This window comes from Vigna umbellata, chromosome 1 (assembly GCF_029865625.1).
Source record: "Vigna umbellata cultivar VRB3 chromosome 1, Vumbellata_1.0, whole genome shotgun sequence".
NCBI lineage: Eukaryota > Viridiplantae > Streptophyta > Magnoliopsida > Fabales > Fabaceae > Vigna > Vigna umbellata.
In genome coordinates this window covers 26,192,508-26,215,829 of record NC_142165.1, presented here as the reverse complement: position 1 = coordinate 26,215,829, position 23,322 = coordinate 26,192,508, and the positions used below count along the sequence as shown (strand labels likewise).

The following is a 23,322-nucleotide window of genomic DNA, read 5'->3' as shown; positions in this document are numbered from 1 at the left end:
CTTGGAGAGTTCTTATATAAAACTAATAAAATATGACTATTGTGTCCAAACATTTGAAGAGTAATGACAAATAATTATCTCATAAATAAGAGGCCACAATAATAATATGACTTGAATGTTTATTATAGATAAAATTACTAAGTTTTTTTAGACGAATTAAAGTCTCTTCCAGAATTTAGTACTTATATATCTCTTTATAAAATAATTGTTATATATATTTATAAAAGTATTAGACAATCTCTCTTACACCAAATAATCTCACAAAATATTTTTCAAACATGTTTTTGAATATATTATATTTAATCTCTCTAAAACTAACACTTATTTCAATGACCATAATAAAATAAAAGGCTTAATTAAGTTTTGAGTTCTTAATAAATTTGAAAACTTTTAATTGAATCTCTATTAAATTTTTTTGTGGTCCATTGAGTATTCAAAATTATAATATTTTTCAATATAGTCTGAACTTTTCTGTTAATTATATTTCTGTTAACTGTATGACCTGATAGTTATTTTTTAATATTATCTATTTAAATATATCCAAATATTGTGTTGAGAAAAACCAAGACAATGAGATCTCCGTAAAAATATATTTGTAAAGTTAATCAAAACAATAAAACTATAAAATAAAAACAAATAAAAATATAAAATATAAAATATCAAAATATAATCATATAAATTATGAATATAAAATTATAAAAATATATAAATATCAAACGATAACAATATTACATTTTGTAATTTCATAATTTAAAAAGAAATGTAGCCTTATAATTCTGTAATTTTGTATTCGTATAATTCTGTAACTCTATAATTATATAATTATGTAATTGTGTAATTTTATAGTTTCTTACTTTTATAGTTTATAATTTTGTATTTTTCTAATTTTATTATTTTAAAATTTTATGCTTTTATAATTTTATATTTTTATAGTTTTATAATTTTATAATTTTGTAAATTTATTATTTCATAATTTTATAATTTTATATATTTATAATTTTGACTTTTTATAATTTCATAAATTTATAATAATTGTATATTATTTTGTATTTTATAATATTATTTTTATTTTATTTTATATTTTGTAATTTAATAATTTATAATTTCATAAATTTACATTTTATATTGACATTTGGAATAATTTTCATTAAATACATTATGGGAGATTATGCTTATCTTGATTTGATGTAATAAAGTATTATATGACCATATTTAAGTTGAGTATCAATATAAAATAATTAGCATTTCATATAATTAATTAAAAAGGCTAAGGCTAATGAATTAATATAATACAAAAATTTAATAGAAAACTAATTAAAAGTTTTTAAATTTATCAAAACTCAAAACTGAAAACTGAATTAAGTAAAAAGTTACTAAAAGAAAGCTAGGATGAGAATTTTATATTCAAGTTAGCCAATCTAATTCTCTTGTTTTGTCATACAAATTAGTTGAGATGTCAATTTAAACTATGGCTTATGAGTCAAATCCTAATTCATTCTTGAAAAAAAAATTTAAAAAGCTTTCTTAGAAGTAAAAAAAGCTTCAATCCCAAAAATTTCTCATGTTAGGATAAGTTTGATGTTATTACAAAATTTCAATTAATTTTTATAAACACAAATAAAATTATATATTTTATTGATAATCTAATATATTATCATTTATAAATATTTTTATATCATATTTATTATTATATTATTAAATAAAATAAATTTAATCATATAAAATTAATTTATAAAATAAAATTTTTTTATTTTATTTTTAATTAATGTGAATCTTCAACATCATCCCAGTACAGAAAGTCAACATAAGAAATAGGAAGAAAAAAACAAACTACTAAGAAAAAGTACATTCTTAATGTGCCATATGTTTTCCTTAATTATCATACAAAGAGATTCCTTAATTTATGTTAACAATTTCTTAATTGTTTATTCAACTGTTGTGACTGCAAGAAAATCACTTGACAGTGGATATGTCCCTGGGTAGGACGAAAAAATTGACCAAACCCACCAATTTTTTAATCCTTATATAACTTTTATGTTTGATTTTCACATGGTTGATACATGAATTCTTAAATTCTTTGGGTTTGTTGGCTCATCATGCCACAAAGTATTAAATTTAGTATTTGGCTAGTCATTTATCTATTTTGAGATGTCTATTTTGAGTTGAGTAGGTGGATACAATTAATTAAATTATACTGAAAGGTTAAAAATTATATTAAACTAAAAAATAATTTATTTATTTGAACTGAATTGAAAATTAATTAAGAAGAATTAAGTTAAATTATTATTTTTTCTAAAAAACTAAATTAAACTTTTATTTAAAACATTGAAAAAAATTAATTAGATAAAAAATCTTTACTCAAGAACATAAGTACTCTCATAAACAACAAAATTAATTTATTAAGTTGGACCAAAATGTAAACAAGTAAGGTCGAATAAAATGTTAAAACGGATCAAGAATAAAATTAGGTCGAGATGGACACCGTCGAAACTCAGTTGAGTTAGTTCAAGTCTAAATAGATGAAACTCAATCAAGTTAGTCTCAATCAAAATTTGGTTGAGTCGATCCTAATAAAAAATTGACCAAATTCAATTGAAATGATCATGTTTATATATATATATATATATATATATATATATATATATATATATATATATATATATATATATATATATATATATATATATATATATATAAGTTTGCTAACTTGCGTACACTCTTTTTTTAGTTGGTATATTTCATCCCCACTGTGGTCCTAACTGAAAAAAAAAAATCATAAATAGTCACGGTTAAACAATTTGTCTCTGTAAAGAGGTGAGTCATTGGCATATTCGCCTTCAAGTTTCATTCAAGATCTCTTCAATTTTATCATCTTCATTAACCTCTCTAGTTTCATCATCTTTACAAAAACTCTCTAGGTCAATTACCTATTCCTTCAAATATCATTATGCTAGTGAAAATTAGATAAAATTAGATAAGACAAAAATTATAAAACGAAAACTCATTACAAAATCATTTTTTGTAAAAAATTGTTTAACGTTTTTTATTTTTTCCAAGCCAATTACCAATTTGGATGTAGTTATGCTTGTGAAAATTAGATAAAATTAGATAAGACAAAAATTATAAAATGAAAACTCATTATAAAATCATTTTTGTAAGAAATTGTTTAACAGCGAGTGTTTCTGATTTTTTTTCAGTTGAGACTACCGTAGGGATGATAGAGAAAATGTTGAAGTGAGTGAGATGAAAGAGAAAGGATTGAAAGGAACGAGGGAGGTGACTAAGGATTTAGGGGTTTCTTGTTTTTTTTTTTTAGTTTTGAGAATGAAAATTATTCAAATACTCTTGATTTTAAAACTTAGAATCCTTAATATATGAGGGTATTTTTGTTTACCAAAACCTCATACACATTACTAAAATGTATCAACTGAAAAAAGAACGTATGCAAGTTAGCAAACCTCATATATATATATATATATATATATATATATATATATATATATATATAAAATAAAGTAAGGGTAGACAAAATTAATTAAATTGCACTAAACCAAAAAATAGTTCATATAAAAAGAACTGAATTAAAAATTAATTTAGACGAACTAAACTAAATTACTTTTTGTTCTAACAAATTAAAATGAACTATTATTTGAAAACCTTGAAAAAAATAAAAATTAAGTAGATAAGAAAGATTTGTTTTACTCAAAAACATAAGTTCTTCCATAAACAACACAATTAAAAGGCAATTAAAAGGTTGATATGAGTCGGGTCAAGCCAAAGGTTTAGATGGGTCAGGTCTAGCAAAATCTCAAAATGGGTCAAGGCCAAAATTTGATCTAGTTTGACTGGGACAAGCACAATCGAAACTTGGTTAAGTCCACCCCAACATAAAATTGACTAAATTAAACTGGGAAGACCACAAACAAAACTTAGTCAAGTAGGTCTCAATCGAAATTTAACTGAGTTGACCCCTGTCGAAAATCAGTGGAAATTCGATTGGAACCGTAACACCCCTTCCAGAAGTCACATGCGATTATTAAAAGATTATTTTAGACTAAAGAGATATAAACTTCATTACAAACCAATTATAAGTTCTGACAAATAACTTAATAATACATCTTTAAATTATTCAAATCATAAATTTTACACAAGCCCAAACTTTGATTATCCTCATAAGTCTCTCAACTTTATGCATGATAAACTCCATTTGTAAAATTATCTGCTCCCGTATAACGAATTATACAATCATCACATAAACACAAACAAGCAAGGGTAAGCTAATCATAACATACAATCATTAAAACACATTCATCTAATATAATTCAAACATACCTCATTAAAATTCAATATATACAATTATTCTAATGCCATCAATTCACTTTATTATGTCTTTTATTCCCCGTAACATAGTGTCACTCTAACCCCTTTCAGAGTCATCTTGCCTCTTTCCAAAAGCCTTACAAGTATATTATGCTTACGCCTAAAGCTTTATGGTCAAATCTCTCTGTCGACTTCATAAATTTTACAAGTATATTATGCTTATGTCCAAAACCTTATGGCTAAGATTATTTCCCCTGTTTCCATAAGACCTACGAGTACTCTGCTTATGTCCAAAGCCTTATGGTCAGACTGCTCTGTACTTGCTTCCATAAGCCTCTTAAGTCACTTTGCTTAAGCCCAAAACCTTATTTGGAAACCAAATACACAATTCCTATATTTATAATTACAGTAATAAAGACTTATACACGATTTTATAACTAACAATTCCACATATTCATTCATCATTATACATTCATACATCCCAACGAATCATATCATCTCATCCATCCAACTCAATCATATTCATTCACAAATGACAATAATACATTTCCAACACCCAAACATGACAATTCTCTCGATAAATCAACCATACACATATTGACAAGATAAAATATCCCAAAATTCATGTTAACATCATTTCCAAACTCTTCACATATTCATAATCATCAAATGATTCATAACAATAGGGAAACAATCACTGAAATTCAAAATCCCCGATACTGACTTTCTCAAATTCATTTCCAGAAACCATAGTTCATAGTCGTGAAATAATTTTATATGAAAAATTATTTTGCATTTTTGAAAAGAGGTTTTCTGAAAAGAAATAAGTTGAAAGCTTGTTGAGTAGACTTTTAGGAAAGTGAGGTACGTCTCAATGGACAACTTACATACCTTGTCTTTCCTTAGCCAAACTATTCCCTAACTAGTTTCATAAATTTCACATTATCATCATCTCAAGACATCAATCCAACAATCAGATTTTCACAACCGAACGATTTCACCCATCATATATTTTGAACAAAGAACATAGAATAATCAAAAGAAAGTTAGCATCTACTTACAATATTAACATTTTCACCTTCACAAATTCAATACAAGACCATAGATAATTTTCACCAACAACGTTCACACAGAAAACCAATATCAAGGATAGTTCCCCTCACACCACAACAATATTAGACCATCAATGCCTATAATAACAAAGAAAGATCAACTCCCCTTACCTCTTGATGAACTACTTTGATCCTTTTTTTACGAAATCTGAGCAGTACTTCCCTTCTCTATCCTTAAAACCTTCTACACTCACAAGGACAACCTCTATTTACAAACAACTCTCTCTACAACTCAATCTAAACACCCTTTCAGAAGCTCTCACAACTTTCTCTTTTACTTAGATCCTAGCCCTCCGATCTCCTTATTTGCTACTAAATTCTTGCTCTCTCTTCACCACTTCACTCCGATGATGAAAAACTTCATTTCTTCACCCGTCTGTAACAGTACTGTAGCTGTACTACATTTTTACTATAGCAATATTGTAGTTGTACTACATTGTTACTGTAGCAACACACTTTTTATGAGAGTATATTACGATATCATCATACGTATTTATTGTAGCATCATATGTATTCATTGTAGCATCATATGTATTCATTGTAGCATCATATGTATTCATTGTAGCATCATACGTACTTTACTGTAGCATTATACATATTTTTCTATATTCTAAAAAATTTATCTATTTTCTTAAATATAATTATTTTTCAAGGGTTTTATAGGAATGACCGCGACCAAAACTCAGTCAAGTTGGTCCTGGCTGAAAATCAACCAAATTTGGTCGAATTGGCCCTAACCGAAAATCGGCCGAATTTGGTAAGGATGGCTATGATTGGAACTTAGTTGAGTTAGTCCATGTCGAAACTGGTTGAATTCAACCGAGCCAACGCTGGTTGAAATTCAATGGAATTCGGCTAGGACGACAATAAATGGTTGAGACATAGTTCTAACCGAAAATTGATCGAATTTGACTGAGTCAATCCTAGCTGAAAATTGGCCAAATTTGATTGAGTTAGGCGTAGAAAAACTCGATCAAGTCAATCCCAATCGAAATTTGATTGTGTCAATCCTTGCTGAAAATTGATCGAATCTGACAAGTCAACTCCAGTCAAAAATAGACCGAATTTAGTTGAGTCAGCTCCGAACAAAATTTAATCGAGTCAATAGTAGCTAAACTGAACTACAACTTTAGAAACTCTTAAACAGTTAATTGAACTATAACTCCATATGTTCAATTTTTTAAAATTGAACTATAAAATTGTACAATTCAACTTTTATGGTAAACAATTCAGTATTTTTAGTTTTATATTATACAATTAATTGATAGTTCAAGACCGTTAAATTAATTTTGTCCATCTCTAACTAACTAAGATGGACTAATCTTGACTTGCCTTGCAAATGACAAGAACAACGGGTTAAAATGCCAATTTTTACATAAATATTTTTTAAACAAATTTAATTACATTAAATGTTTTTTAAATTTTTAATTAATTAATTAATATCTCTAATTAGACAAATTGAAATAATAATTTATTATTAAAGCTTAATTTATAAGTATTAATAATTTAAAATATAATATTATTATAGAATAAAAAACTTTGAAATTTTTAGGGGTTGGCAAGCCATGACACACTTTCCTATTCCTAATTCAAAGTGGTCTTATCCATAAGATATATTATTTATAAGATAAATATTTTTTTTCGTGTTTATTGTGCTTTAAGCTAACCCAGAGTTCCCTCTTATCTCACCTAATCATGACAAGAGTAACCCGAACAACACAAGTAGCCAACCAATCCACGAATGATGATTTGCCCAATCCCAGATGTAAAGGTCAACCTGGTGATATAGCTAACTGATACTTCCGATGTCACGTTATATATTAGTATAACGACTCATCAGTCTTGGAACAATTGTAACATAATTGCCATTTAGATGATTTTCCTTTTTATATGATGAAATCTTTTTCTCATAAATAAAAATGTTTTTAGGATTAAAAAAGTTATTCCTAAAATAGAAAGCATTAACGAGAAATGCATGGATTCATAAAAACAATAGTGAAACATTCAACTTATCCAATATTAAAATATCGTTAATGCCTAGTAGAAACTCATCCTCGTTCATGCTCTTCTCCGAGAGCCGTCAAAAATAACATTTCAAAATAAGTCACAATTCTCCTCATCATCCCCATCAAAACTGTTTTCAATTATATTTCAATCTAAAATTATTTTTGATAATCATGGTCTTGCTTTTGGTACAATTCATATAACAAACAGATAATGTAAATTTTAAACCTTTTATCTATTTCTTTGGAGTCTTTAAAGAAAAAGTAAAAGGAGTTTAAAACAAAGAAAACAAAGGATTGATATTCATTCATAAAATTCTAATAATCAAGAGCAGCTACAATAGGTGATTCCATTTCATTTCACGGTTAATGAATTTAAAGTTTGTTTGAGGATGTCTAGAACGAAGTAGGAGAACTACCATGGTCCAGAGCTCTAATCACCAAAATGTGAGTTGAATTTATTAGCAATGCCTTATATTTTGTCAATTATTGATTTGTTGATAGTTTGTTTGATATTTCTTTGTTGAGACCGAGAATTTTCTATTCTGTGAGAACTACAACTGTTTTTAAGTAAAGCATACAAGTAAAAAATAACACGAGAAACAAAATTCAAAGGCGTAAAAGATGAAAAAACAGTTAAGGTGGTTTTGACGCAATGAAAGGACATTGGACGCATCAGTTAGAAGAGTAGATCACATGATTTTCAGCCTTGCCAAAAAGGGTAGAGAAAGACCAAGAAAGAAGCTGAAGAAAATATTGAAAGGAATCTCACGGTGAACAGTTTTAACCAAATCCAATGCTATGGTGGCATTATGTGATTTATGTAGTCAACCCCTAAGTAGATAAAATTGATGCTGTGGTTATTCATATTTCAAATTTTGAATACAAGGCTCTTCATCTTAAACAATAAGCATTAAATGAAAATAGGAGAGGAGGGGGTTCTCCAGAGGAAAAAATAGAGGAGGTGGAGGTTCAAGGTTTGAAACGGATGTTTCAGAGCAAAGTGAGAAAAAAAAATCTAGTGTCTCTAGAATATACTAAAGAAGATGGGTAATTATGAATCAAACAATGTGAGTCTTGCTTGCACAGTAGACAGAACGTGGGAAACAACATCCAATTAGGAATTTTTTAAATGCTGAATATAGGAGGGAAATCTCAACTTCTCACCTGAAAAGCTTAAAAAATAATGCTATTTTGAAAAAAAAGGGGGTTTGCAAAAGGTCTTGGCCTAACACTGCCAAGGCCGCCATGCTGGCCATGACTGCAATTCATATATCCGTTATTCAAAACTTTGTAGCAGCTTATGGCCTCTCTGCGCCACTATAACACCCTATTATTGATAACTATAGTTCCTTAATCACTCTCCATATTGGACAAACCTTCACCGAAGTTCTTTTTTGAAGTTTATGACATATATATTCAATGGTAACATCCTTGATTTGTAACTTTTTTCAGACGTATGATACGGTCCCACTTTGAAGTTCTCACAAAGCATTATCCCCTGGTGTCTACATCAATTTCGTTTTGTATGCAGAAAATATTAGACAAATATTCCTGAGTATCCATCTTATATTTTTCGGAAGTTTGTCTTAACGATCCCCAATTTGGATCACATCTTCTTTTAGCAGGCTGGAATCATCAAGGCCCACCAGGAAAACATCAAAACCTATATGGTTCAATGATTACACTCAGGAATATGTTTTATTAGAATAATAAAAAGACATCCCTCTAGGATTGACTCACAAATAATTCAAGATTTTTATTAGTATTGTCAAAATGGATTAAAACCCGCATGTCAATCCGGCCCACCAAAGTTCAAACCGGGTTGGATTTGAAAAAAATTAATTTTTTTTATATGGACTAATTTTCAACTCGGTTCACTTAGAACCCAGCTCACCCGGGTTGAACTCGTGATGAGCTGGATTGGCTCACCAACTCACCTAGTTTAATTTAATTACTTATTATTTTGTGTTTTAATATTATTAGTTAACATTTTTTTATTGTATTGTAAATGGAAATAAAGAAAAAGATGTTTCAAGAGAGCAAAATATTATAAATTTATCCATATTGAAGACTCTAATCTTATAAATGGATAAATGACACAAAAGTTATCAATATTATAAACTTATTTATTCGCTTTCTGGGTTTGTTTTTGGATTACATTTGAGTTGTATGTTAATTTTTTTATTTTGAATTGTTTTTGAAGTTTAACATCATTTTAGGGTGAAAATATTTAAATTTGAATTACAAAAAAAAAAAAAAACTTGTAAATGAGTCAACCCGTTTAACCCACCAATCCGTGGTGAGTCGGGTCAGATTCGAATTTTTTCGGCTCACTAATAAATGAGCTGGGTTGGACCGGGTGGCCCGTTTTGACAGCACTAGTTTTTATAAAACCTATCCATGTAACAAGAAAGGAAAAGAGAAAAACTTTAAATTTTCTCATTTTTTTTTGTTTAGTTTATTTTTCTTCTTCCTAGAGCATAACATTTTTTTTGTGTTTTCATTGATCAACCTCCATGCCTTCTCAACTAAACAAAGACCTAAATGAAACCTTGCAATCCATTTTGGACAAATTAGCCAACCTTCAAATACAACTTAACACTACTCAAGAAAACCACGATGGTGGCTACATAGTCTTTAACCAAGTCCTGGAATCTCGCCAAACTGCTTTGGAAACTATGCAGAACTTCCTCAACCATGCCCTCACTACTCTACTATCCATCTTATCTTCTCATTCTACTACCATACCACTGCCCCACGATATGGCCTTTAACGCTCTTCATATTTCCTCAAGCACCATGTCTTCCATTCAACCCCAACTTTCCATCCCTTCCAAGCCGTTTTTACTGCAACAACCACCCCAATCTTTTATCCTTGTATTAATTAATCATATATCTGTAATTCAGATTTATAATTGGAAATTTATGGCCTATCTTGTCATTGGACTTTAGGAATAGTATTTATGTGTGTAACTGTAGATCTTAAGAAAACATATCCCCAGTCAAACATTGGGCCGATTTCTTACTCTGGATTTAAATTAGTAGAGCATTTTGAAATTATGTTTTCCCAAACGTAGCAACTATCTCACAAAGGGGAAAATTGTAACCTTAGATATCAAATAGATACAAAAATGGTCAAGAAGAAAAAGAGAAACCTTCATATTACTCAAATTATTAACAAATCAAATTCAATAGCCATGCCAAAAATCCTAAAGTATAGCTAGACCAGACCCTGTGAAGGAACAGAGCCGCAAGGACATTGGTTGGATTGTCAAATTCTCCAATGACCTATGCAGCTATTGTTGTAAATATGAAAAATTATATTCATCAAACATACAAAAGTAAGGAATCAATTAATTATTATCAAATTACATATGGAAGAATACAGGAGAAATATGGAAGAAATACGGCAAGAAACGGCCACGATGCATCAAGATATACAAGAAATCATGCAAAGGCTGGGTGGACGAAACAGGAACCAGGATGGACATGCAGATGGGGGCCAAGCGTCCGTCAACGAGAATCGGAGGGTGAGGCGGAAAGACGAAGGAGGAAGGGAAGGCGAACATACTGAGGGGCAAAACAGCTGGCGGAAACGGGTGGCGCTACCCGTCTTCGAGGGGATCGATCCGCTGAACTGGATCAATCAGGCAGAGAAATTGTTCGAGTTACGAAGGGTATTGGAGGAGGAAAAGGTGCGCCTAGCTGATATTAGTATGGAGGGGAGCGCTGGCTAATGGTTCAGAGCATGGAAGGAGAAAGCCAAGAATCGTTCCTGGGATGGCTTGAAGGAAGCCCTGGTGATAAGGTTTGGAACCATTGTTGAGCGTTTGGCGGCATCGAAACAGATGGGGACGGGGGAAGAGTATGTGCAGGGAGGCGAAAAGGTAAGGAAAGGGAGCGCGATAGAAGACGAGTCATCTGGGGGACGAACGCGAGGAGCGGTTACCGAGCGGTACGAGGCCAAGTACTGTAGACCAGACCGATTGGGATTAGCCGAACAGTCCGAGGCCGATCGCTATAACACAAGCTGATCGAGAGTTGTCGAGCGGTCAGAGGAAATAGAAGACCAGTCGACTTGGGGACGAACGAGCTGTCAGTGGACACAGTCCGAGGCCGATCGCTATAACACAAGTCGATCGAGAGTTGCCGAGCGGTCCGAGAACATAGAAGACCAGTCGTCTTGGGGACGAACAAGCGGTCAGTGGACACAGTCCGAGGCCGATCGAGGGTTGTCGAGTGGTCCAAGGTCAAGCGCAATATCCCAAGTGAGGTTGCCGAGCCGCCCGAGATAGAATTAGACCTGAAGCAGACGGAGTTGTCCACTCTCTCGGCTGGAGGCCCTATTCAGCCAAAAGCAATGAAGCTGCACGGTTCGATAGATAAAGAGCTGAACGGTAGAAGAGGTTATTGGAGCCGAACAGTTGAAGGGAACGATAGCTGAACGGTTGAGTCAGGGGAGAGGAACCGAAAGGTAGAGAAACATGGGAAAGCAAGTCGAGCGGTATAAAGATAGGAAGAAGAAGACCGAACGGTAGAAAAGCATGGGAAAGCAAGCCGAGTGGTATAAAGACAGGGAGAAGAAAACCGAACGGTCGAAAAGCGTGGGAAAGCAAACCGAACGGTATAAAGATGGGGAGAAGAAAGCCGAATGGTATAAAGATAGGAAGAAGAGAGCCCAACGGTAGAAGAAGTTATTTTATAGGGAAGGATAAGAAGCTCCTCGCTTTCAAGGAAATAATGCAGACACGAAAAGGGTCCTATAAAGTCTATATCTCATCTCGACCACCACCAAAGCCTCCTGACTGGAATTAGAGGGCATCCCATAAATTCTGTATTTCATCTCGACCACCACCCAAGCCTCGTGATTTGAATTGGAGGGCATAATCAGTGGGTTCCCTTCCTAGAATAACAAGATTATAAAGAGGAGCCAAGTGATCAAGTTTTTCGTTTCCAACCTTGAGGACAAGGTTGTTCTGCAACAGGGTGTAATGTTAGGATATGGGGTGGCAGGGTATAATGGGTAATGGGTTTAGGATAGAAGTAAAGAGCGGGATAGTTTGTTAGGCTGTTAGGGGGAGAAAGAGAGTATAAATAAGTCTTTTGGTAATTCTGTGAGGGGAGTTTTTTCGAATATTATTTTAAATCTGGACATTGGCCAGAAGAGGCGGATTAGGCCTCCGATAGGGTTAAGAGGGGGATTAGGCCTCCATTAACGCTTTCAGTATACTCTGTTCTCAATTTCAATACAAAAATTCATTCTTTTTTTTTTCTTTTATTTACTATGAGCGTTGATAGTTAAGTTTCCAACCCAAGAACCTAACACAATAGTATGTATTTGTCTTTTTCTCCAGTATTCCCTGGGTTTTCTTTAACTACAAAGCACTTAGTAGAGGAAAACAAACGTAATAATACTTGGTATGAAAGCATCACTGCAAAGATAATATGCCCCATGGTGATCAACTACAATTTAAACAAAAATTGATTGAATCGTACTTCTGTTCTTATTCAGTTTTGATGCTGTAGAATCAGAGTGCTAACTCAAACCATCCACAGATGTATGTGAAACTAAATTCATGGTCAGCAATGAAACACTATGTTCCGGCTGTCGCTCTTAAAATAAATGACATAAAAGAAAACATAAGAAATAAACAATAGCCCTGCAAATAAAAAATAACTGCTGGAAATTTGTAGCCATAAGATTTTGACAACTTTTCAGTATTGAATGTCTTTCTCTCCATATAGCAAAAAATCCTTCTATTGGACTAAAAATAAACACCATAACAAATACCCTGTCCAATCATACCAGATATACAATTTTACTAACCTTGTTTCACTTTGAGGCACTACTGTGATTGTCAGGGGTAACATAATAAAGTGCCTTCGCTGCTGCTATCGCCGAATCCCCTCTCTTAACAATTTTCTGTAGTTCCTCAACCTTCTCTGACAAGGATGCAACATTTGAGTTGGTCGACTGAACCAACTGATTAGCAGTTTCTAAAGAAGTGCATAACTGAACAAAAACGGTAAAATAATATATAATAAGTTGAATATGAAGACAGATTAATAGTGAGAACATGAGGATGAACTACTAAATCCCCTTGCCCTTCCCTCATGAACCAATAACGATAATCATAACAATGATAGATAAATACATCATTTATACATTCACAATGTAGTAAAAGGATTATACATTAGCCTCTTATCACAAATTGTCATCGATACTAAGTTTATTGAACTTTAACATAACTACCTTAAAAGTTATACAATTTTTTCTACCCTGATGCATAGAAATTAAACTCTAACAATAATAATAATAATAATAATAATAAGAGGAAGTCTAAAATGTAATTTTCCTACCTTGTCCTATTTTTTAGATTTAGTTTATTCACCTAAGTTTGAATTATTCTATTGTGATGGCTTATCGTGGGTTAGGGATTGAGAGGAATGGCACGATACCTTCAAAGTGAGAGAAGTCCAAGAGTGGTCGGTGCCGGAGAGAGCCGAATTCAAGTGATCGTAATATTCCTAAAACGACGAAAAGGAATGTCGTTTTAACGCAACTTACAATCTGAAGGGACAATAGATGAAAAGTACAAAAAACGAACCTGGAAGAGTGTAAGGAGGTTAGGAGGTGGATCGTTATCGTTGAGATGGGAAGAGGAGGGAGAGGGAGAAGCTTCGCGACGGAGAGAGTGTCCTTGTTGTTCTTCTCCGACGTCGTTCAGAAGATCTCCGATGCATAGAAGTGGCCCTCCGATTCCTCTCATTGACATTTTATCTCTCTGTTCTGTTTTTTCTAATCAAACCGAAGTTTGAGATTCTCTTCCTTTCCTCCCCCTTTCAACGGCGGTGAAATATTGTTTGGAATCTTATTGTGGAAATAATATAATTTTTAAAAAATAATTTGGAATAATAAGCCATATTATTATTACTTTTGTTGCAATAAAAGTATGTTATATTAACAACAAATAACAAAAAGAAAAAAAAAAACTGTAATAAAAATGATCCCACACTAAATTAAAGTCACCTAGTTTTATAATTTTTTGAAAATTTTTGTTGAGTAGTATAATTATGTGTTAATAAAATATTAGTATATATCAAACTTAATTGATGCACGCTTTCAAAACTTTGAACATAAAAAGACAACACATATTATGAATAGACTCTTCCAACTTAATTACATAAATAATAAATATGGTTAGGTCTAATAAATGGAAGAATAATAATATTGTATAGAAGTATTATTTAAATAATTTTGTAACAGTAATAATATGCTAAGATCGGAAACAATCGAATATTGACATAAAAGCATAATCATAGCGTGTGCCATGGACAACCACACACCTTTTAAGTTTACTTCGTCAAAAAAAATATTATAACATTTTGACATACATATATTATGTTAAAATATTATAAAAAAAACTATATAAAAAAAATGAACATGTATATAATAGTGAGTTAGATGCAATATATCACCCACACTAGAATAAATGTCCTCTTGTTTAGGATTATTACTTGTAATTTTATAACACAAGTGACGACAACTAAATAAAATAATAGGATGAAATAATATTCATATCATCGAGCTAACAAAAAAAATAAATAGTAGAGACAGAGACTCAATATTAAAAAATATATTTTTTTCTAAATACTTAATAGATCATACAATTTAATAAAAATTTAATTGAATTTTTCAAATTTATTAAAAACTTAAAACTTAATTAAATTGCTAATAAAAAACAATAATAAAATAAAATAATGTAAGTAAAATACAATTTTAATATATTTGTGACTTCATCAACAAAATCGAATTTTTTTTAAAGGATATTCTTTATCAAACACATCTAATATTCGAAATCGAAGCAAAGTGAAAAAACATATTTTAATTTCCTTTTACCTTTTTTTGGTTGAAGAGTCCAACATCAAATAAATTATCCAAAATCTAAAAGTTATCCTGAGTCCTAGTCTTTTTGTAATTGTTCGTCTAAACTATTCGAAAAGTACGTGTAGAATGTACTCTGATATCAAAGTCAGCTTAACGTTTAACAATTTAAGTATTAATGATACAGTAAATATAGATCACCTATCTCCTTATTTTAAACCTATTTTTATAGATTTTGGAGTGAGTTTTTTTATTAACAACAGGCTAATTACGACTTAATTGTGGGTAATTACACTTTATCTCTAAGTTGTTTAACATTAGAGTTAATTTTCCTTATTATTGGCTGATCGATTCACTTTTCTAACTGTCTGGTCCAAGATTGGCCGAGTAGTTATATGGTACATGAAACAACTTGAGGACTACTCCTTTTTTAAGTCAGTGACAGTTCTTTATCCGTCTGGTCCAAGATTTCTCCTTTTAATGTTAACTTGAATTTACAACCCATCTCACATATTTGACTAATTCTTATAAATCTAGTATTGGTTACATGATACTTGATACCATTTTTTTGAACCGATTAATAGAAAATAAAATTTAATTATAGAACTAGTTAAAAACTAGGAAAAGTAATGAACTTCATAAGTGAAGCCTGCTTGAAGTCGATAACGCCAAAGTGAATCCCGCTCGAAGTTAGTAGTGCCAAAACATAGCTTGCTTAAAGATGGTAGAACCAAGTAGAAATTGCTTAAAGTTGACAACACAAGATGGAAGGACCATTCTAAAGCAACAACTCAAAGAGCTCGGCGAATGCCTAAGAGCATGACTAAATGGCTAGTCCTTAAGGCCAACTTATTCAAAGAGCTCAGCCGACTGGCCTATAAGAGCATGGCCAAATGGCCAAGCCTTGAAGCCAAATTATTCAAAGAGCTTAGTCGATTTGCCTAAAAGCACAATCGAATGCCCTAAGAGCACGACCAAATGGCCTAAGAGCATAACTAAATGGCTAGGCCTCGAGGCCAACTTATTCTAAGAGCACAACCGAATGACCAGACCTTGAGGCCAACTTATTTTAAGAGCATGACCGAATGGCCAAAGAGCACCATTAAATGGCTTGATTACTTGAAGAGCTCGGTCAAATATGTTGAGACAAACAAGATAAGCGTCTATAGAACCTTTGGATTTGAAGTTTAATCAAACAACATGAAACGAAGTAGTGTTAGTTAGTTTTGAAGTTTAATCAATCAACATGAAACAGTCACTTTGGTTATGCTAGTTTGATAACTCTCAGATTTTTCCCTCTTTTCTTGTGTTTAAGAAGTTAATTTTAGTTTCTTTTTGTTTCTAATTTTCTAGAATTAAGATAGTTTTTAGATTTTTCTTTAATTTTAGAGTTTTGTAAAAAATAGTATTAATTTGGTGTTTTTAGATGATAAATAGTATTTTTAAATAAATAAGTGTTTTGCTATTTTCTTTAAATGTAAAAATTTGTTTTTAGAATTATAGGATTTTATTTTTTTACTGATTAAACTCTTAAAAGTTTTACTTTTATGCAGATAAGGGCTGAAGACCATACATTGGGCTGCCAATGCTGTTTGGGCCAAGCCACATTTGAGTCAGCACTGAATGGAAAAGTCGTATCTTTGCTAGGTTGGAATTATACAGCTTGAAGTGGGCCGCTGGATGTGTTAGCAGTAGCTGAAATTGCTGTGCTGAAATGGGTCAAAGTGAAATTGGGCCGCTGTTGGAATTGAGTGCACATTATGGGTGTTTCTCCCTCCACCACCACACCTTTCTCCCTCCACCTCCCATTTACTATTTTGTCCCTAAGTAAAATTTTATTTTTAGGGTTATTATTTTTTAATTTTACCCATTCACAACCTATTCCACTAATAACCTATTCTAGTCCCCCGTACATGAGTAAAATATTTTTCTTTTATTTTAACATTATATTTCTTCCCCTCTTTCTTTCGTCGCTGTGAGATACTACAAGTTGCAAAGGTTGGTGGTGGTGGAAAGAATTATCAAGCAGTCTTTCTCTCGTGGTGCAGTGTCGCTCTCGTGGTGCAGTGCGTGTGTTGCTTCCTCCAGGTGCGTATTCGAATAAACCTTCAAATAAAACCCTAAAATAAAAAACGTAACTTTAAACGGAGGTGACATCCTTCAACGGATGTCAACATCCGTTTCAGGTACATATATGTATACATACATATATATATATATATATACATATATATATATATGTATATGTATATACATATATATATGTATATACATATATATGTATATACATATATATATGTATATACATATACATATATATATGTATATACATATACATATATATATATGTATATATATATATATAGGGATATATTGAGTTAGTTCTGTGAACGATCTAAATGGAATAACATTTATAGAAAAAGCACAACTAAAACTAACTCACAAGTGTTACGAACATCATATTTAGTCCTGTAGTCGAAGAAAAAGGTTATGAAAACACCATTCAACTCCTCTTCTAGTGTTTTCTCACAACTTCATAATGGTTAGGCCTCGAGGCCAACTTAATCAAAGAACTCGGCGGAATAGCCTATGTATTTAAGAGCTCGATCGAATGACCTTCATACCTAAAAAAGATAGGCCTTAAGGCTAGATTATTCAAAAACTTTGGCTGGATGAGTCTCTTAAAGAGTCATACTGGATTATCCCTTGAGAGAGTTCAACCCTGAGACCAAATTACTTAAAACTCGATTGGATTAGCCATTGAGTGAGCTCAGTCTTGATGCCAATCCACCTTCAAATTTGATCAAACAGCCAGACGATATAAGAATTTGGCCTCTAGGCTAATCTACACTACAAATCACCCAAGTTGGCTCAAACCTAACTAAATCCCAAGATTCCCGGAGGGGGGGGGGGAACTTATGTAATACTCGACCTAAAAAGTTCAGGCAGCGTTGCCCATCAAGGGTTTATTATTGTAATTTCGATAGTTTTTACTGTCAAATAAGTGTAGTTTAATTGTATATCTCTAACAGACCAGTCCTATATTTAAATCACATGAATGACATATGATACGCTGATATATGTATATTTATATATGTGTGTACTGTGGGAGATCCTATATATACTCATGCATATTCATCATAAAGATACATTGATACTCTTATAGTCAAATATCCTGATTTCTTGCTTACTTGAGTGTTAGAAAACCTTTTGCAAGTAAATCTCCCAGCGCTTCTCAACCTTTAGGAGCACACTAAGAAATTTTTTTGGCCCAGTCACACACCGCCACTATCAAAAGGCCACGCCCCCAAATATTATATAACAATCCAAAAATATCTTTTAAAATCTAACAATATCTACATATTTTTTTAATTAAATAATTTTGCGCCAAATCTTATTTTTCTGAAAGTCTTTTAGAATAAAATAAACCCTTTAAATATAAATAACAAATTGTTTTATCTTTTATTTAAAGTATATTTTTCCTAACTATTAAAAACCATAAACAATTTTCATCTTCGAAAATGTACTTACAAAAAAATAAAGGTATCTTCTTCTCATGTTTTCCTATGATAAGACTTAAGAAAAATATTTAAAATTGTAGTTAAACAAACACAACACATTCATACTTTAGCAACCAAGACACAATAATTATTATAAATATTAATACACACCACATTTGCACGTAAAACAAACAATATAAGAAACCCACAATTAGCATAATTATTTTACAAAAATATATATTTAATTTGTATATCACTAATCACACCATACTAATATATATAATACTTTTAAAAGAAGTAAATTGCACCTCAAATATAAAAATGTGGAATGATATAATGATTAGCAAAACTGAACTGTATATAGAAATTTTGATGGACGAGATATTAACTTAAAATCAAATAGACTATCACACTTATCTTTGTTACAATCATGTCCAATAAATCATATAAATATATACACATATCACACAATCATTTAATATAATAGTTAAATTATTAAAACACATTTTATACATACAAACACATAACCATCAATTCATAACAAAAAAACTTTAACCATCTATACTACACTTTACTTCAATATTGCTTATCTTTTTATATTTCACTAATGACGTTTAAATACACCACCTTTTTATAAATTTTTCCGGGTGTCAGGCAAGCACACATATAACCATGCACACATGCCAATCGTTACCATATACATCCACTTCATGCATATATGACTTTATTTTATGGAAGATTATGAAATCAAACACCGACCCTACACATGTCATAGATAACACCAACAATTTTTGAGTGAATCCTCTTAGGGTGTGTTCTTTTGAAAGAATTTGGGAGAGATAATTTGGGGGAGATGATTTGAATGGATTTGAGTGGATTTGAGGGTAATTTTTTTGTTGTTTTTTGGAGTGGATTTGTGGTTAATTGAGAGTGGATTTGGAAGTAAATTTTTTGAGAATTAGTGTAGGATTTGATTGATGTGATAGATTTTAAAAATTTGTTTAATTGGTAGAAAATAAAGATTACCAAATTGTCCCTACTTATAAAAGTATTATAAAATGTTATTTTGTAATGTTATATTTAATTGTAAAAATGTTTATAGAGAGAAAAAAATTATGAAAAATTATTAAAATTAATGTTTAAAAATTATAAAAAATAAATTGTAGTAAAATGAATGTATTTTAAATTGTAGAATTAAATTATAATATAGTCGCCAGATAAATTGTAGTAAAATGAATATAGACACTTTTGCAGAGACTATTGAGGCTTTGAGTAAGCAAGCTGACGAATGTAGTCGCCAGATAAGGAGAGCAAGGTCAGTGGTTGTGAAAAAGTTTATTAATTACTCTGGTTGAGAGCCCCTTGTCATCTTCTTTTGCTCCTGCCAAATTGTACTCATTAAACACCAAGAACAACAGCATTATTGTTCTTATGATTATGAAAGAAACATAGACATGTTAACTTGTGTATAACAGTTGTATTCTATTTCTATGCTGCCTAATTGCCTATATATACAAACAGCTTTCCAGCTTAATTTTTTTTCTTGTTACTGGTTTGCTAGATGAAATTGAACATCACCTGTTAGTGTGGCAACAATAATGGAATAACGAGAAACACAATCAAAGCTGGAATGTGTCGGACGTTGGTAGAAATATATATATATATATATATATATATATATATATATATATATATATATATATATATATATATATATATATGCAGTTGTGCATTGCAGTTAAACCACCCTCTCTTCTCTAAGTTAGACATATGCGGGAGGGGTCTGTAATCGGTTACCAGAAATGCAAAGAATCCTTCACACCACTGTAACCGCAAACCGATAGCTGTAACCGGTTACGCACTTTTCATCATCTTCTCAAACATGTCCATCCACTTTCTTCATTTTCAACATCCACTTTCTTCATCTTCAAGAACCACCTGCTGCATTCCACCAGCACGCACAACGTCCTTTTTCCTCCTCCTCTACATCCCTGCAAATCAAAACCAACAATATGTGCTTCGATAAACGATTTTGGTGACTGTTTTCTATTTCTTTAATATATATACCCCTTCACCATGTAATCGGTTACCCTTCATGTAATCGGTTATTTATTTGGTGCACTGTGCTATGGAATTAATATTCATCTGCATATGATTTACTTATGTGGAATTTAATATAAAGGTCGGGGCACACACGACATTTCACCTAAAATCAGTGCAAATCTTCTCACTTCCGCGAGTGATCAAAACTGGATGAATCCTGCAAATCTGTCCGCGCTTTTTCTCGCCAATCCTCTTATACGAACACGACGTTACCTTCAATTCTTCGCTCTATAATTCACATGAACAGTGAATTCAGTTCATGCGAACACAGCGTTAGAGTCAACAATTGAAACTAACCACCTATTAATTTTCATATGATAAGGTAAACTTCTTACTACCTATCAACTAGGTTACAAGTATCTCATTAGACTTTCACCTACTCAAGCGTTTTTCTCTATTTAATACTAAGTAATTAACACAGTGAAAATAATCCTCTTATCATCCCTGTTTAATTGACTTCTTCATAATTATTGATTCGAGAATTGTGAATAATTTTTCATGAATTTTGAATTGTGAATTGAATCTTATTTTAAATATTAAATGTATAACTTGTATGATAAAATAAACAAAACTCTTAAACAATCATTATTTTTTTAATAAAAAGTAAAGAATATAATAAAAATTGTATATTAATTCAAATTTATTTTCTTTTTAAAAATATTAAATAAAAAATTAATATAAAGACTAATATAATATAAAACAATAATGAAGAATGAGAATAATATACACTAATTTAAATTAAAAAGTTTTATAAAAGAAAAAATTAAAAATAAAATATTGAACAATAACTAAAAAAATATAAGAGCACTTAAATATTAATTTATACTATGACTAATTTTTTCCAAGATAAAATTAATTTTTTTTATAAAAATCAGAATAAAAAAAATAATATCACTGTAAAATATGAAAGTATCTTAACATACTCATGTTGTCACATAAAAAAAGTATGAAAAACTATTTTAAATTTTAAAATATTACTTTGAGAAAGAACTTTCTGACAACATCTTCATGGTCATATTCTTACTGTACATGGGTTAGTCTTCTTCTCCCAGGTTGATTTTCTCCCATCTTCTCCTTCTCAGACTCATACCTTCCCAATTTCTATGTGATTTTCATTTTATTCATTGTTCATTTTCTCAGCTGTTTATCTTTTCCACTGAAATTTAATCTTCTTTGAGTTTCTTTTCCTATCTGTTTCTTTATGATTTTGTCATTGTTTGTTCCTTCATCACGAATTGTATGTAACGAAAACGAATCACACGACATCCGATTTGGGATTCCTCTTCCGAATCAGGTTAAAAAACTATTCATCAAACTATGTGTGTATGGCTTCGCGATTCCAATAGTACTATTCTTAGGATTCTAACTACACTGGACTTGTTAATAGGTTTCATCCATCTTCTGATTTTAACTCTTGTTTCTGCACATCAAAATCCTTAATTTCCAATTTAGTTTAGTTCTAGCATTTTACCCAATTGGGGATTTTAAGTTCTGTTCAGTTTATGCGTTAATTAGGCGTTCTTAGCACCAACTCATATTTCATTGAGCTTGCATTATTAGGATATAGTAGACATGATTTCATGCATTGATTCTCCACAATTCTCATTTTTAGTTCTTAAAAGAACTTTCATCAAACAGTTATAAAATTGTTATTTTGCATTCTCAATAAGCGAGACACATTTCATTGCATCTCCATATTAAAATTGGTTAATCATTTCTATTTCCAGTCATTGCTATTAACATTTTGATTGTATTAGTCATCCACATTGCATGCACATATTAATCTGTCTTAATTAGGAATAGTTCTTGCATTTTAGAGTACTTTGTTAAAATCTTAGTACGACATGAGGTCCTACTTTTTGTATCAATTTAGGTTGGTTCAAATAGTTTTGAACGTCTCTTTTAGACTCCTGAATATGTAGTAGTATGATTCTAAACAAGGTGAATATGAATAAATCCTGCATAAAGTTGGACACTGCTAATGTTTTTGCAACTTTGTAAGTTTCCTGTGGTCCATTCTTTCCATAAGTTATATGTTTAACTTATACATCAATGATTGAATCTTTAGATATTGGTATGATTTGATGGTTTACAGCTTATTAGGTCAAGGCCTGCTGGAATTTATTACAATACTTAGGTGGATACATTTCCCATGTTCTCACCCTATAATAATTCACCAAAGGTAACTGTTACGGTATAAGGTAGGGGTAATAATAAGGTTTGGAAAGTATATGAGAAAGAGAAGGAAGGTAGGAGGGAAGTGAGGCTGAAGGTATTGACAAACGATAGCCGAACGGTGGAAGGCGAGGAGAGGACCAGGCCGAACGGTAGACAAGGGGGAGCGACCAGGCCGAGCGGTAGACAGGGGAGCGACCAGGAAGAGAGGTAGAAGAGGGG

General features: G+C 31.4%; 1 protein-coding gene and 1 pseudogene across 3 annotated transcripts; one reads left to right on the top strand and one right to left on the bottom strand.

Annotated features, from left to right (window-relative positions):
- Positions 1–4,033: 4,033 nt before the first annotated feature.
- Positions 4,034–14,289, bottom strand: LOC124821969 (histone-lysine N-methyltransferase). Of its 3 annotated transcripts, none has more exons than XM_088102055.1 (4): positions 14,046–14,289; positions 13,897–13,965; positions 13,265–13,450; positions 4,034–4,219 (listed from the first exon to the last, which is right to left on the bottom strand). In XM_088102055.1, exons 1-3 carry the CDS (start codon positions 14,211–14,213, stop codon positions 13,271–13,273), a joined length of 417 nt encoding a protein of 138 aa, XP_087958181.1. In that variant the 5' UTR covers positions 14,214–14,289; the 3' UTR covers positions 4,034–4,219; positions 13,265–13,270. The 3 variants fall into 3 exon arrangements, with proteins under 3 accessions (XP_087958181.1, XP_087958188.1, XP_047149861.1); XM_088102062.1 differs by lacking the exon at positions 4,034–4,219 and adding an exon at positions 4,236–9,101; XM_047293905.2 differs by lacking the exon at positions 4,034–4,219 and having other exon boundaries at positions 13,086–13,450; positions 14,046–14,288.
- Positions 10,294–12,933, top strand: LOC148205020 (uncharacterized; annotated as a pseudogene).
- Positions 14,290–23,322: the final 9,033 nt, after the last annotated feature.

Bases quoted from the DNA above. Each gene is read 5' to 3' on its own strand.
- LOC124821969 (XM_088102055.1), bottom strand. From the start codon at position 14,213: ATGTCAATGAGAGGAATCGGAGGGCCACTTCTATGCATCGGAGATCTT. The intron at 13,966-14,045 runs GTTCGTTTTTTG...TCGTCGTTTTAG, and splicing joins ACCTCCTTACACTCTTCCAG to GAATATTACGATCACTTGAA. The intron at 13,451-13,896 runs GTATCGTGCCAT...GTTTTTGTTCAG, and splicing joins GGACTTCTCTCACTTTGAAG to TTATGCACTTCTTTAGAAAC.